The following is a 16495-nucleotide window of genomic DNA, read 5'->3' as shown; positions in this document are numbered from 1 at the left end:
AATTACCAAACTGCATTCCATTGTTTAATTTCAGGCCTTTTCTAACACAGAAGCTGCATTTAAGAGCCTTAGGGATGAAGTGCCCTTTTTTGGAGGAGGCTCTCTGAGCCGTGTTGGAGGCTGTGTTTGTGGTCCTGCTGGCTGTGAAACTGCCTCAGTTCTCTAGGACACACCCTCTCCATCCTGGAGTAATCTGCAGGATTGCAACATTGTTATGCAGCCAGTATTGCAGTGCCTTGTGCTTTTCGAATCCAGACAGGGTTGACTCAGCCCTTTATTCTTTTGAGGTAGATAAATTTGAGTGTCACACAATTTATAGTTGTGGGCTGGCTGGCAAGAGGGAGGGCAGATACTGTGGGCATGAGCTGTATATAAATATGCAGCTGTATTAAGTAAGGGATGAGTGGGCTTTTAAGGGTCAGGTTATAAGGTATTTTTTAAACTAAGGCTTGATCTCGGAGAATAATGAAGTTCCTATTTCCTATGGAATTTAAAAATTGGGGGTGGGTGGGAGAAATTTGCTTTGATCTGAATGACTATTGGCCCAGTTCCCACATAGACAGAACAAAACATGACCAATGACAGTTTGGCATAATCTGGACTTCTTTGCAGTTTTAGCAAGATGTTTTATTGATGAAATAAAACATTTTATAGTTTCACTAAACAAGTGAAACATAAATGTCTCCATGCATTTTGGCAGCAGCCTATGCCATCTCTTCTCCCCATACCCACCCCCACTAATTTGGTCTTTGGTGCATGTCTATTTCTTTCAAGGAATTTTGCTCCAAACATAAACTGCTTTGAGTGGATTATTCTTTTTAATTTTATTAAATCACTTTTGTTTCCAGCTTTTACTTGGCAGAAATCTCCATGGCTTTGGGGCATTTACATCAAAAGGGGATCATCTACAGAGACCTGAAGCCGGAGAATATCATGCTTAATCACCAAGGTGGAGATATACTGTAAACAGTTCTATAGTAAATAATCATCTTAAAATCTTCCCACACAGGTTCATGGTCATTTTCAAAGCCCCATATTCATGTGTCTGTTACTATACGTTCCTCCCTCAGAATTTATAGCATCATGATGCTTGTACTTACGGTTAATGAGATTGAAAAGAGTTGAGGATAACTGGCCACTCAACTCCCTTTTCTAGTTTAACCTTTACTCTTTATAGCTTTGTCCTTCTTTTGAAATCCTTACATAAAGTGTGGTGAGCCAAAAGCCAGTCCAAGTACTAATTTTGGTTTGTTTCTTAAGTTGGAAAGTGAATCTTAACTTTATAAATCGAGTTTTCTTTAATGATGAAAATACAGAAATATTAGAAACAATGTTTTTATGATAAATTTTATTAATGCTATGTAAAAGAGAAGGAGATTAGAACTGAACCAAACCATTTGATTATACTTTGGAAATAAAATGTTTAGTAGGCATCAGTTTATTCTTGCTGTTTGTAACAAATGTAGGAATCAGACTAATATTCTATACAGCTGTGGGTACAGCCGAGTGAACCTTGATTGTAACTGCATGTTGGTACAGACAGTTCAGCTTATGTGAGAGTAACCTGGGCTGGGGAGACTTGGCAGTTCACTCACATCCCAGAGGAGCAGCCAGCCAATCCGGGTATCTGGGGGTTAGTGGCAGCTGCTGATCCTTAGCTGTCTATCCGAGGACACAAGAGGTAGTTAATGCTCGTACAGAAAATGGCTTATGGAGAACCGATGCCAGAATAAATGTTTCAAATTGTGGGGTTTTTCTCTTTTCTTCTCCCCCTCTCCTTTTTTTTTTTTTTAAAGAAATGCTGTATTTAACCACATTTGTCGTGGATATCTATGTATCTTCCTTTCTCCCAGTTCTGTCCTCATTGCCTCAGATTTAGATTCTAAATTCTAAGACAAGGGATAGAATAGGCATGTGATTAATTAGCTTCTTTGATCCATAACCTAAGTGTATCAGGTAATTCTGTGGAAATGTCCTATTTCTTCTTCTGTGTCAGAGTGAAGTACACATTTACATGTGAGTTAATAGTCCATTGCCTTTTCTTGAAATAAACTTGGAATAGTAGGGTCCCTGGGGTTGCTGAACCACTGGATAGCTAATGACAGGTCGGTAGGACTAAACTTGAACTGAAGTGTTCTTTGTATAAGGTGATGAGTTTTTTACTTTCTGGATCAGAAATGATGGTTCCATGCTATGTAGCAATTTCATTTCTTTTTCCAAACTGCATTGACAGAATAAGCTAACTTGTTATAGTGACTAAGACTGTTTTAAGAACTGTTAGGTCACAGTTCATGGTGATAAAAGCAATATATTTGAAGTACAGTGTCACACCTCACCTTTGTTTAAAACATGCAGAATATATTTTTTTAGGGTCTGTATACTTAATCCAGACTTCATCAAGTTTTCCCAGGACTTACTTGCTCAGGATGATAAAGGATTTTTGGTATAAAGTAAAGCTGGAGCCTTAGACAAGCTGTTTTGTCTTTTTCTCATATTTATTTTCCCACAAGATAGATTATATCACTGGCAAAAGTAGTTTTGCCTTACCCTTCACAAATTAGCATCCTTATTTTTGGATGGAACATTGCTAGTTCTTGATCTCAAAAAATAAATTTAAGGCAGAAAAATTAAAATGAAAGGATAGATTATTATCTTGTATGAAAACATTTAAACACTGCACGTACTTAGAATTCTCAGAATAACCATCTTTAATCTTTCCTTCTAGGTCACGTCAAACTAACAGATTTTGGACTATGCAAAGAATCTATTCATGACGGAACAGTCACACACACCTTTTGTGGAACAATAGAATACATGTGAGCTGCATGTTGAAAGAAATATTACTGGTTTGGGGGTAATAGCTAACTTTTACCTGGTTTAAGTAATAAGTGTGCTAAATTTTCTGTTGCACTATTTGATTCTGTATCTTGTAGAAATTTTAATTCAGATGATATGCAACTAGTGGACTGTTTAGGTGTATTATTTTTCTCTTTGTAGGGCCCCTGAGATCTTGATGAGAAGTGGCCACAATCGTGCTGTGGATTGGTGGAGTTTGGGAGCATTAATGTATGACATGCTGACTGGAGCAGTAGGTGCACAGTTAAAAGCTGCATGTATTATGATCTGTGCCGAGTAGTTACAAAGTCATTACAGGAAGAGATGATGTCTGTTTTTGGAAAATGTTACCAATGAAATTATTTTTCAATGAAGTTATTTTTAAAAAATCTAACACTAGCAATGCTTAATTAGTGGTATTATGGGCCTCTGTACTTTTAGAAGTATTTTCATCTGTACTTTTTGAAGTATTTTCATTTAGATGATCTATGTCATGGCCTGTGGTCCTATGAATCAGAGGCAAAACAAGTATTGCCCTTATTTTATAGATGGACAAAGTGAAGCATAAAATCAAATGGCTCACCCATTATCACACCAGGCTAATGGTGGAAAACCAGTTCCTTCCAGGACATTGCTTTTTCTCTGTGCCATTGCTTAAAAACTACAGCTCTTTAGCGGTCAGTCATCCCACATCACAGCATACATTTCTGATATCTGTGTAACTAATTCAGGAAATGGATAATTCTGTTATTTAAAATTTGATATTCTTTCTATGCTAATTTTTCTTACTCTCTTCTCTTCTTAGCCCCCGTTCACTGGGGAGAATAGAAAGAAAACAATTGACAAAATCCTCAAATGTAAACTCAATTTGCCTCCCTACCTCACGCAAGAAGCCAGAGATCTGCTTAAAAAGGTAGGATTCTAAAATTAGCACTCAACGCATAAGTCTCAACTACTAGGATTTAAATAGACAGAACTGAGTATATATTTTGAATATAGAATCATACACAGATGTTGACAAAAAAGCTTACAGTTTTTGCTTCCAAAGTACAAATGTGTTTATTTAAAGACTTTCTTTTCTTTTTATTCCCAGACAATATTTGGAAGTAATTAATAAAGCATATGTTCTCAAGGCAAAATAGACCTGCAAATTCTATAAAGAAAAAAATAATCAGTTTGATTAAGTTCATCAGTGTTTTTCTTTTCCTTCCTAAAAGCTGCTGAAAAGAAATGCTGCTTCTCGTCTTGGAGCTGGTCCTGGGGATGCTGGAGAAGTTCAAGTAGGGACTGGCATGTTTGGTTATTTGAGGGGAAGATAATGCCAATTTTATATATTTGTGAAGGTTATATGTAGTTGCTCAGAAGTATATCTTATTTTGTGATTGGTAACTTCAGATAGTCTGTTAATTTGTCAGTCCAGTGAAGTCTGTTCCCCTTAATCTTTCTTCCTGCTTTTTTTGTTTCATTTTTTCCCAGGCTCATCCATTCTTCAGACATATTAACTGGGAAGAACTGCTGGCTCGGAAGGTGGAGCCCCCCTTCAAACCTCTTTTGGTGTGTATTCATGAAAGCATGTAATTTGAGAGACCTGGTACTTTTTTTACAATAAGAAAATCTCAGACCAGTTAGAAATATTAATGATACAAAAACCTTTGGCCTATCCTCTCTTCTCTTCACAATCTGTATTCTGCGCAGTCTTTTAAGGAACTACAGCAGCAATTGATGACTGTATTAACTGGTTTTAAGTTGGTTGCTTAAAATAATAAAATCATTTAAGTAATTGGGACTTTGAGTTTTCTTGCTTTGTTTTTGTTTTGCTTAACTCAGCCCATTTTGAATTTGCTTTCATATAGCAAAGTGTCATAAACTAGGTGGCTTAAACAGAAATTTACTGTGTTGCAGTTCTGGAGGCTAGAAGTTCAAGATCAAGGTATTGTCAGGGTTGGTTCTTGCTACAGGCTATGAGAGACTGTTTCATGCTTATCTGCTAGCCTTTGGTGGTTTGCTGGCAGTCCTTGGCATTTCTTGGCTTGTAGGCACATCATCCTGTCTTTTCCTTCATGTTCATGTGGCATTCTCCTTGTGTGTAGATCTGCATCCAAATTTTCTGTTTTTTTGTAAGAACACCAGTCATTGGATTAGATAGCATATTCAAAAGCAGAGACATTACTTTGCCAACAAAGGTCCATCTAGTCAAGGCTATGGTTTTTCCTGTGGTCATGTATGGATGTGAGAGTTGGACTGTGAAGAAAGCTGAGCGCCGAAGAATTGATGCTTTTGAACTGTGGTGTTGGAGAAGACTCTTGAGAGTCCCTTGGACTGCAAGGAGATCCAACCAGTCCATTCTGAAGGAGATCTTTGGAAGGAATGATGCTACAGCTGAAACTCCAGTACTTTGGCCACCTCATGCAAAGAGCTGACTCATTGGAAAAGATTCTGCTGCTGGGAGGGATTGAGGGCAGGAGGAGAAGGGGACAACAGAGGATGAGATGGCTGGATGGCATCACTGACTTGATGGACGTGAGTCTGGGTGAACTCCGGGAGTTGGTGATGGACAGGGAGGCCTGGCGTGCTGCGATTCATGGGGTCGCAAAGAGTCGGACATGACTGAGCCACTGAACTGAACTGAACTACTCCAGTATGACCTTATCTTAACTAGTTACATCTGTAATGGCCTTCATTCCAAACAAGGTTACATTCTGAGATCCTGGGGTTAGAACTTCATCATGTGAATGTTGGAGGGACACCATTCAAACCATAACAATATGTTTATAAGTGAATGAGTTAGTGTATTAGTTCTTTCTTTTTCCCATCTCAAGAATTTGAGAAAAGATAATTTCTTTTTCTGTTTCTTGAAGTGGAGGAAAAGGAGTAGGATAACGATGATGGTTATTTGGTCCTAGGAGCACAGGGGTTGCTTGCTTTAAAATTTCAATATATTTTAAAATTTAAAATTTGAACATGACCGTCAGGGTAAAACCCTCATGTACCAACTGCCCAGCTTGAAAAATTATCAGGTCATCTTGTTTAAACATTAACATAACCACCATGCTATCATAATAACTAAAAAGCTAACAATTTCCCTAGTTGTTTCTTTTTTTCCCTGTTGTTTTGATTCAATAAGGATTCAGTCAAAACCTGTATAGGTTGACTGTGTTTTTTTAAGTCTTAAGAAACTGATGAGTTTCTTAACTGATCCATAGATCAGTTCAGTTCAGTCCCTCAGTCGTGTCCTACTCTTTGAGACCCCATGGACTGTAGCACGTCAGGCTTCCCTGTCCCACACCAACTCCTGGAGCTTGCTCAAACTCATGTCCATTGAGTCAGTGATGCCATCCAACCATCTCATCCTCTGTCTTCTTTTCCTCCTGCCTTCAATCTTGCCCAGCATCAGGGTCTTTTCCAATGAGACAGTTCTTCGCATCAGGTAGCCAGGAATTTCAGCTTCAGCAGTCAGTCCTTCCAATGAATATTCAGGACTGATTTCCTTTAGGATGGACCAGTTTGATCTCCTTGCACTCCAAGGGACTCCCAAGAGTCTTCTCCAACACCACAGTTCAAAAGCATCAATTCTTTGGCACTCAGCTTTCTTATGGTCCAACTCCCACACGCGTACATGACTACTGGAGAAACCATAGCTTTGACTAGATAGACCTGATATCTGCTCTCAATTCCTCCTTTGAGGACTTACTAAAGAAACTTTACCATATGTCCTGTGTAGTTTCTCATATTTTGATTTTGCTGATTTTAACTCCATGACATGTCCTCAGCCATGTTCACCTGTTCCTCATATTTCTGAGAACTAATAGTACAGATTTAGTTTAGATCTGATTCAGATTAAATTTTTGGTGCTATATATATTGATCAGAAGGTATAATGTGTACTTAAACATTTCTTTTAGTGATGTTAGTGGTCATTAATCATTGCCTGTATCAGTGGTTCTCAGCCAGGGTTGATTTGGCAATGTCAGAGACAAGCAGTCACAACTTAGGGAGGAGCGCTACTGGTACTTACGAGTAGAGGCCAGAGATGCTATTAAACATCCTGTAACGCACCGGACAGCCTCCTGCCACAAGAGTCATCAGGTCCAAAATGTCAATAGTGCTGAGGCTGAGAATCTAGAGCCTAGTTAGTTCCAAGATTTTGTTAAGGGTTTGAAAAATTGTCCTAGTCTAATAATCATTATTCATTCTTTATTAGCTGGAATTGTCCTGTGAAAAGATACTCTTACCTTAGCTGTTTGGTTACCTGAGGCACAGTTTATATAGAAAAGGCAGGATAAAAGTTTTCTTTCCCAGTTCGTGAAATAATGAATTAGTTCCCTAGCATCTTCCAAAATTGACCAATGAATTATGTGATTTTTTTACTACAATTATGAATTCATGCTGTTTAACATATTTGAGTTTTAATTCATTTCAGTTATTTTTATTGTTCAACTTTTCTCATCTTTAGACATCTTTTCCATCCTGTTGGTTCCCAAGCTCTTTTTTTTTTTTTTTTGCTTTGCTATGCTGTGCAGCATATGGAATCTTACTTCTCTAACCAGAGATTGAACCTGGGCCACGGGCAGTGAAAGTGCAGAGTCTTAACCACTGGACCACCAGGGAAGGCCTGATTCCTGAGTTCTTTTGACACAACCACGAGTCTGGTGTTGCACCAAAGAGAAGAAACAGATCGCGTAGTCAGATTTAGGTGATAATATTCCTTCACGAGAAAATACACTCAGGCAGAGCAGAATATTATTCTTGCTCCTAGAGAAATTTAAAGGAATGAAACAAGCTATGGGAAGAATCTTTTATCTAGAGCATGTTATAAGTGTACTTTGTGTTTAAACTCTGCTTCAAGTTTTTTACAGCTTTGCCAATTGTGCAGATTGTCTCTAAAAAGGGATTTAGCCACTGGGCTAGGCACACCGAAGCTTTGTGAGAGGGGATGATTTATTCTCAGATTTTTAATAGAAATGATAACTAAAGATGTCATTTGACCTTTGATACTTTATAGTTGTATTTATTTTTCAATCTGTGCCAGCTCAGGCTGTTCTACTCTTCTATTACAGTCAAACCCTGAGAAAAGAGCTTTATCTGGAGCCTTCTCTAATGCATGTAATGCTATTGATTGTTATGTATAATACAGTCTCGGAGAAGGCAGTGGCACCCCACTCCAGTACTCTTGCCTGGAAAATCCATGGACGGAGGAGCCTGGTAGGCTGCAGTCCATGGGTCGCTAGGAGTCAGACACGACTGAGCAATTTCACTGTTACTTTTTACTTTCATGCATTGGAGAAGGAAATGGCAACCCACTCCAGTGTTCTTGCCTGGAGAAGCCCAGGGACAGGGAAGCCTTGTGGGCTGCCATCTATGGGGTCGCACAGAGTCGGACACGACTGAAGCGACTTAGCAGCAGCAGCAATACAGTCTGTTCACCATTTTCTAATTGTTTTTTTTTTTTATAAAGCAATCAGAAGAGGATGTGAGTCAGTTTGATTCCAAGTTTACACGTCAGACACCTGTTGACAGCCCAGATGACTCAGCTCTCAGTGAAAGTGCCAACCAGGTCTTTCTGGTAAGTGAAAGACTTTCCAGTGTAGCCATGGGAAATTTAAATATGAGGATGGGCCCTTTTCAATAAGAAAATTAGAATGTAGATAACCTGAGTTGTTTTTTTCAAGTTATCCGCTTATGACTTATCATTGATAAGTGATGTTGCATAACTCAGCATTCCATTTTAGCGATTAGAATCAGAGTATATGATTCATTTTTTGAATAGGCCGCTGACTTAAAATGTTTGCTCAGCATCTTAACTAAAAGCCACACAGCCATAGCAGTAGAAGAAGGGCTCATAGTAACTATTTTATTCCTGAAACAGCTAAAGATTTTTATCTGTAGGGGATTTTTAATCTGTTGATTTTGAATATTTGACATCAAAATACATTGCTTCATGTGTGATTGTAAGGAAATTAACCCTAAGGAGGAAGTATCTGTATTGATTTATACTTTGTCTCCCCAGATAGAAAACCAAAACTTCTAGATTTTGATCAACAAAAATGATAGATTTATGCCTGATGACCATCAATGCATATTATTTGCCTAGTGCTTATTTTATTACTATAAGTACATGTCATTTGTTTCCCTCGTCATTTGTCATTATCCTTTGGTATTTCTTTTTGGACTATCTGTAGGGAGAATAGAATATGGGAAAAGTAATCATTTGGAAATTTTTTCTCCCTTGTTTACTAGTTCACAGGATTTGCCATTAACTTCATTCTCAAATCACAATGTGACACAGTGTGGTATCTTTTGGGGCGGAGGGTCAATTCTAAAGTTAGCATGGAACAGAAATCGTGTAAAATAATACTTAAATCACCATAGTACAACATGCTTTTGAGTAAACAACACTGAATAGTAATAATTCTGTAAATGTATGATTACAGAGTAGTATAATATAAATGAAAAATATAATTTTATAGCATTTTAATTACTTAAGAAGGAAGATGAATGCATTATGTCTACATGATTTGCAAAATTACTGTATCCCCCTTAGTAAAATCTCTCATTTAGGGGAGTAGGCATGATTCATTTCCGTGCTGCTGTTGCTTTCTTTTTTTTCTCTCATGATGTGGAGTTTTATTTTCTACTGATGTGGAATTTATACCTTTGATTCAACATACAGACCTTTTCTTCAGTTGGGTGTTACAGAGTTTTAGCTAGTTTGACAATTTTTTCCCCCATTAAAAAGTTTAGAAACATCTTACCTTGCTACAAAGAAATCCAAAGTTGTGGTGGCAGAAGTTATGGAGCTAAGCTTTCATTCTGATTTGTTAAGCTTCTCTTAATTATTTAAATTGAACAACTAATGAACATAAGAACAATTCATTTTTAGGTGGTAGCCAGAATTCTGTTCACAAAGATTTCTTTTAAAATTAATTTAAAATAGTAACAGCCCACTTATCTGGGGATTGTGACTGTAGTAACTGCAGTTCAGTATTTTTTTTATTGAAAGATAATTGCTTTACAGTATTGTGTTGGTTTCTGCCATACAACAATGCAAATCAGCCATAATTACATATATAATCCCCTCTCTTTGCCGCCGCTCCCTCTCCTGTCCCGCCTGTCTGTGTCCTCGCAGAGGGCCAGTCTGGGCTCCCTGTGTTCTGCAGCAGCTCCCCACTAGCTCCGTTTTCACGTGATAGTGTGTATGTGTCAGCTGCTTTCTCAGTTCACCCTACCTTCTCCTTCCCCCGCTGTATGCACAAGTCCATTCTCTACCTCTGAGTCTCCATTCCTTCCCTACAAATAGGTTCATCTGTACTATTTTTCTAGATTCCATAGGATAATTGCCTTACAATACTGTGTTGGTTTCTGTCATACAGTGCAGATAAGTGTTGTGTGTTTGTGTGACCCTCTCTATTGACCCTCCCTCCCACCCACCCTCCAGTAGTTTAAATCCTAATAGAATTAAAGGATATTCAAAGATGATTAAGGCAGAGTCTGGTCCTCCTGGTTAAGCTTCAGCTCACTAGAGCATATGTGGAAATGGCCTTGGTGGTCCACATGTAGCTGTCACAAAGTATGTGCTCTATAGAATTGATCTCACTCTTCAGGACTTCACCCAAAGCCTTATTGAGTCTTTTTATAATAAGTCAAATGCCTACTTGTAGGTCACAAGGATAATAGAAAGGAAGATAAGTATAGGATTAACTGTTAAAGGGATGAACATTAACAGCAAGATAAATGATAGCTGGTAACCTAATAGCCAGGTCCAAGAAAGAACTAAGGCTACCAAACTGCATTATTGCCTGTTACAGTTAATAGTTTTCACAGTGTTGGCCCTTATTTGTCAGGAAAATACAAGTGTATTCAATCATTGGCATAAAACCAGAAAGACCATATATGCCAAGTTAGAGAATTCTATTTTTATTTTGGCCTAATAATGAGAAACTGTTGGGGGGATGAGAATATTAGTTGCTTATATGTATGTGGCTAGAAATAGTAGAATCTCTCTGCATATATCTTTGTATTTACCATCTTAATGTAGAGCCTGTATTTTTCCTGTTTTGTTCTACTTCTTTTAATACAGTGAAATTTTGTTTGCTGGCCTTTGGGGTTCAATGAATTCTGCTGTCTTGGGGTCTATGCCTCTAGAAATGGCTGGAAGGAAGGTAATGGGTGTGAAATGAGATTGAGGAGGTTGGAGAGTAAACACATTGGTGATTTTAGGTGTACATCATTATCTTGGTGTGTCAGAGACCGAGCAAAAACATTTTCTCGACGTTCTGTAGTCCACTGTTACTATCTTTCAGGGTTTTACATATGTGGCTCCATCTGTACTTGAAAGCGTGAAAGAAAAGTTTTCCTTTGAACCAAAAATCCGATCCCCTCGAAGATTTATTGGCAGCCCACGAACACCTGTCAGGTATTCAGACTTTGTTATTATTTTTTAATCTAGAAGAAAGCACATTGTTTAAGAAATTTATGCCAAGTTACATAAATGGAAAATCTGTCATCCTATTTGGTTGGCGTAAGCACAGCATCTCTACCTTCTTATATTGCAAGTGATCCATCTGTGACTAATCAATGAGAAAATGCTATATAGTTTACCTTCCCTCCTGAAAGTAAGCTGCTGCGCTGCAAAGTGTCTTCTTTAACCATTCAACATTTATTATGCACCAGGGATTGTGCTGTGTGCTAGAGACACATGATTATGACAGGAATTGTCCTTGTCCTGATGGAAGCTTACAATTCAGTGAGTCAAAACAAACAAAGAAGGAAATACAAAAAATATGTAATTACAAGTAGTGTCAAATGCTCTGTGGAAAAAAAGAATGTGTTAGTAGAATGCAAAAAATAACATAGGGGCTCCTATTCCTGAAGGAGCTAGCCATACAAAACAGAGAGGCACAGGGGTGTTACAGGTAGAAGAAAGCGCTGCAGAAGTCCTCAGGGAGGAAAAGCTTGGCTGCCTTCTTGGAAATGAAAGGGAGGTCAACATGCCTGAAGTGTGGTGAGTGAGGAAGAAAATGGCAAAGGTTTGGAGAAATATTTTAAATGCAATGAGAAGCTGTTTTAAGTAGGGGAGTAAAATAGTTTTTTTTAAGTATCACTGATGGTTTTATGAGGGCAAGTGTGGAGGTTAAGAGACCAGTTAGGAAAGTAACAATTAGTCTAGGGGAGAGATGGCTCAACTTCTGCCTCTGTACCAATACATATGAAAAGGAAATTAATTGAAAAAAAATCACATTACCCCACTTGCTTTAAATGTAAGGGAAATGTTTCTTGTTGAGATAGTACTTGAGACAAATGATAGCTCTTCCTTGTCTTAAAGCCCAGTCAAATTTTCTCCTGGGGATTTCTGGGGAAGAGGTGCTTCAGCCAGCACGGCAAATCCGCAGACGCCTGTGGAATACCCCATGGAAACAAGTGGGATAGAGCAGATGGACGTGACGATGAGCGGGGAGGCTTCAGCACCGCTTCCAATACGACAGCCAAACTCCGGACCGTACAAAAAGCAAGCTTTTCCCATGATCTCCAAACGACCAGAGCACCTGCGTATGAATCTATGACAGAACAATGCTTTTAACGAATTGAAGGCAAAAATGGTGGGGAGGGGATGTGTGAGCATCCTGCAGGGTGAAACAAGAAGACTCAAAATGACAGTCTCGAAGAGTCAGTGTCATGACATAGAACACTTTGGACAGAGGAAAATTAAACATGGATTAAAAAAAAATCAATCAATGGTGCAAAAAAACTTAAGTGAAAATAGTATTGCAGAACTCTTAGGCACATCAATTAATTGATTCCTAGCAACATCGTCTCAACCTATCAAGGATTTTCATGTTGATGGCTCAAAACTGACAGTATTAAGGGTAGGATGTTGCTTCTGAATCACTGTTGAGTCCTGATCATGTCGAAGAAGGGTTATCCTTCCATTAGGCAAAGTATGAATTTGCCTATAATACTTGCAACTAAGGACAAATTAGCATGCAAGCTTGGTTAAACTTTCCAGCAACATGGAATCAAAGACGAAAAAAAACTTATCAATTGATGTTTTACGTGCAAACAACCTGAATCTTCTTTTTATATAAATATATATTTTTCAAATAGATTTTTGATTCAGCTCATTATGGAAAACATCCCAAACTTTAAAAATGCGAAATTATTGGTTGGTGTGAAGAAAGCCAGACAACTTCTGTTTCTTCTCTTGGTGAAATAAAAATGCAAATGAATCATTGTTAACCACAGCTGTGGCTCGTTTGAGGGATTGGGGTGGACTTGGGGTTTATTTTCAGTAACCCAGCTGCAATACCTGTCTGTAATACTAGGAGAAAAAAAAAAAAAGAATCTACTTAATCATTTCTGTTTGCAGTACTGTTATGTGCTAAGCTTAACTGGAAGCCTTGGAATGGGCATAAGTTGTATGTCCTTCATTTCATCCTTATCCTGGGCCTGCATTGCACTGGAAAAAAACCACCACCTTATACCAGTATTTAGTTCAAGACGTCAAACATGTTCAGCCTGTGGCTGAAGGACAGAAGCGAGTCAGGATAAAATGCATATCGTGGGGCGGCAGAGAGGAGGGAAATCCAGGGGAAGAGGGTGTTGCCATGGTCCACTCTCTTGTGTCTAATGTCTTTACAGCAATTTGGTAAGGTTTTAAGTTTTACTTCTTTTTACTGTTTTTGCTGTCTACCTTCCTTATATTTCTTCCTCAACGGTTTTAAAAGGAAAAAAGATGTTTTTTTCTCCTATATTGGGGCTACATTTTTTGCTTATAAAAATATTTGATGGCCTTTTGATGAATGTCTTCCACAGTGAATAAAACTTAGTGACTTAATTTAGGAAACATGTTAACAAGACACTGTGTTTTGCAGTTGTAACGAAGTCTACATAAGTGATTCACAGGCACAAAGAATAAAAATAAAGGTGACTTTACGTTTCTTAAATACTTCCTGCCTTAAAAGAGCATTTCCGTGACTGTAGATGGTGAAAGGGTTTAATATCTGCAGAGCTTTATAAAAATATATTTCAGTGCATACTGGTATAATAGATGATCATGCAGTTGCAGTTGAGTCTTATCACCTCTTTTTTGTTTGTCTTTTATAATGTCTTCAGTCTGAGTGTGCAAAGTCAATTTGTAATATTTTGCAACCCTACAATTTTTTTAAATAGATGCTGCTTGCTATGTTCTCCAGACCTTTTTGAGCCATAGGATCCAAGCCATAAAATTATTTATGCATGTTGAATTCAACCAGAAAAGAGACAAGCTTTGCTTAAACAGCAATTCAAGTGATAGAAGATGAAATCCTATGACATTAAGCAAAAATAGAACCAGGAAAAATGATTGGAAATACACCTTTTCAATTGTGGCAATAAACAATTGGTAACACCTCATCTTTGGACAGAAAGTTTAAAAAAAAAAAAAAATCCCTCCCTCTAGACCTCCTCTTCCCTATTGCAGCAGTCTACTGAACTTTATAACTATAACTAGTATATTAGAAGCTACAATAATGATAAGGGCAGAAATTGTACTTAAAAGTGCAGGTCTTTATGATGTTTAAAAAAAAAAAACAGAACCCAAAAACTATGGTGATAGATACAGGCTTCATTTCAGACTGTAAATGACTTGTCCTATTCTGATACTTGTTTCAAATATGTTTACTAACTATTAATATTGTGTTGACTGCCTGACCAAATTCGTTAAAGTTTTACACCAAAATATTCCTCCTCAGTCCTATTTGCTAGTAACATTTGCATTGTGATTGCCTGGCTTTAACCACCCCACAGGTAAACCATTTTCATCATTAGTACTGCCAGCAGTAGTGGCAAACACTGTAAGTAAACTCCTGCATAAAAAGCATTAATTGCATACCTACCATCCATACAAACAAGAGTTTTTCAAACTTTAAACATTAAGTGAAATTAATTTTCTATACTGTGGCCAAGTTTATTGAGAAATTGTTTCATAAATGGATATCCCTACTATGACTGTGAAAACTTGTCAAGTGCCACTTTAGTGTCACAGACAGAAAGCACACACCTATGCAATATGGCTTACCTTATATTTATTTGTAAAAAACCCAAGCATAGTTTAAAATATATGTCAGTAATACTAGTCTTGAGTTTCTGAAAGGGTTATTATTCCAGGTAAGTGTATAAAAAGAGATTTAAGTGTTTTTCTTTCATCACTTATTTTCTTTAAAATCAGCTATTTACAGGATATTTTTTTATTTTATACATGCTGTTTTTTAATTAAAATATAATCACTGAGAACTGAAGTTTACTAATTTTGATTTTATAAGGTTTGTAGCATTATAGAATAAACTGGGATTTATAAACCAGCTGTGATTAACAATGTAAAGTATTAATTATTGAACTTGAACCAGATTTTTAGGAAAATTATGTTATTTCTTTTTCTCCTTTATGGTCTTAACTAATTTGAATCCTTCAAGAATTTTTCCATACTATTTTTTGAGATAGAAGGTAATGGGGGTGGTGTGGGGGGGGGCAGAGAATGCATGTATGGTACTCCATAAATTCAACATTCTTTAAGAAATACGTGATTATAAATAAACTGCATCCAAGCCTTGGATTTTATATTTAAAATAGGACCTAACTATTTTGGTTATTCAGTCATGTGGTTCCTAGCTTACAAGGGCTAGATCTAAGATTATTCTCATGAGAAATGTTGAATTTATGAAGAATGGATTTTGAGGCTCTGAAAATGGTTAATTCCTCAAATATAAACATCAATGTCCAAACATCTACCTTTTTTCCATAGGAGTAGACGCTAGCAAGCTGGACAAAATAATCATAAGTATTTGTCCCACCAGGACCTGTGGTCTGTGGCTGACTGATACAAAATTCTTCGTGTGATATTCTTAATTTACCACTACAGCACAAGTATTATCTCAGTGGATTATCTGAAGTAACATTTGAAAGAAGGGTTCATCTGTGTTTGCTCTTTTAAAACTTTTTTTTCCCCTACCCCAAGTTGGCTTTGCATCTATCAGAGTAAATAAATTCTTCAGCTGCCTTATTAGGAGTGCTTTGGAGGGTAACACCTTTTCTGCTTTTCATCTTGTGTTTACTGTATTAAAGTATTTGATTTCAGATTGAATGAATGTAAATAGAAATTAAATGCAAATTTGAATGAACATAAAATAGAAGTGATTTTTTTTATTATTATCATTATTACCCTAAGATAGGAAGAAATAACTACCAGATACACAAATGGTTTCAATAATTTTTCCCATTTATATGCTAGATGTGTTCAGGTTCTCATATTTAATAAACTATATATGTGAAGAATAACAGTTGTAAAAATTGCTTTTGTGGAGAAACTGAAGGAACAAATTTGTAACAAGTTTTAGTACTGATCTTCTTAGGTGTTAAACATCTGTGATTTCCAAGTTCTGTCAAAGTAGTAGAATGTAATAAAAAAAAGTTCATTTGAAAAATTATGTGAGAGCCAGCTTCACATAAAAACACTGAAGGACTTTCTTGTGCATCAGTTTTTTCAGCCGTATTTGCCAACTTCATTATTTGATGTGTATGCACAAGATTAACTTAGTGGACAAATCTGTTTTTAACTAATATCTCAATATATCTGCTGTAAGATGGGCGTTTTGTGTAAACCATCTCTATTTATGAGGTAATTGAATCAC

The 16495-nt window shown here is 37.1% G+C and overlaps 1 protein-coding gene across 7 annotated transcripts in view; it reads left to right on the top strand.

The window, feature by feature from the left end:
- RPS6KB1 (ribosomal protein S6 kinase B1) overlaps positions 1–15992 on the top strand; it is a 40373-nt gene extending 24381 nt beyond the window's left edge. For 3 of the 7 annotated variants that reach the window (XM_086360569.1, XM_086360565.1, XM_086360566.1), the window contains 9 exons: positions 849–949; positions 2726–2816; positions 2998–3088; positions 3641–3748; positions 4053–4115; positions 4312–4389; positions 8290–8397; positions 11135–11247; positions 12157–15992. In XM_086360569.1, coding sequence (XP_086216695.1) covers positions 849–949; positions 2726–2816; positions 2998–3088; positions 3641–3748; positions 4053–4115; positions 4312–4389; positions 8290–8397; positions 11135–11247; positions 12157–12394 — 991 coding nt within the window. In that variant the 3' untranslated portion in view covers positions 12395–15992. Of the gene's footprint in view, positions 1–34; positions 288–848; positions 950–2725; positions 2817–2997; positions 3089–3640; positions 3749–4052; positions 4116–4311; positions 4390–8289; positions 8398–11134; positions 11248–12156 lie in introns of all 7 variants that reach the window. The other 4 variants (XM_086360571.1, XM_086360567.1, XM_086360570.1 and 1 more) reach the window with 3 other exon arrangements.
- The last annotated feature ends 503 nt before the right edge of the window (positions 15993–16495 follow it).

The sequence above is a fragment of the Bos grunniens genome, chromosome 19 (assembly GCF_055505025.1).
Source record: "Bos grunniens cultivar Pamir isolate PY7600 chromosome 19, Bosgru_T2T1.0, whole genome shotgun sequence".
NCBI classification, from domain to species: Eukaryota; Metazoa; Chordata; class Mammalia; order Artiodactyla; family Bovidae; genus Bos; species Bos grunniens.
The sequence above is the reverse complement of the archived record's forward strand: the minus strand, read 5'-3'. Positions and strand labels throughout refer to the sequence as shown.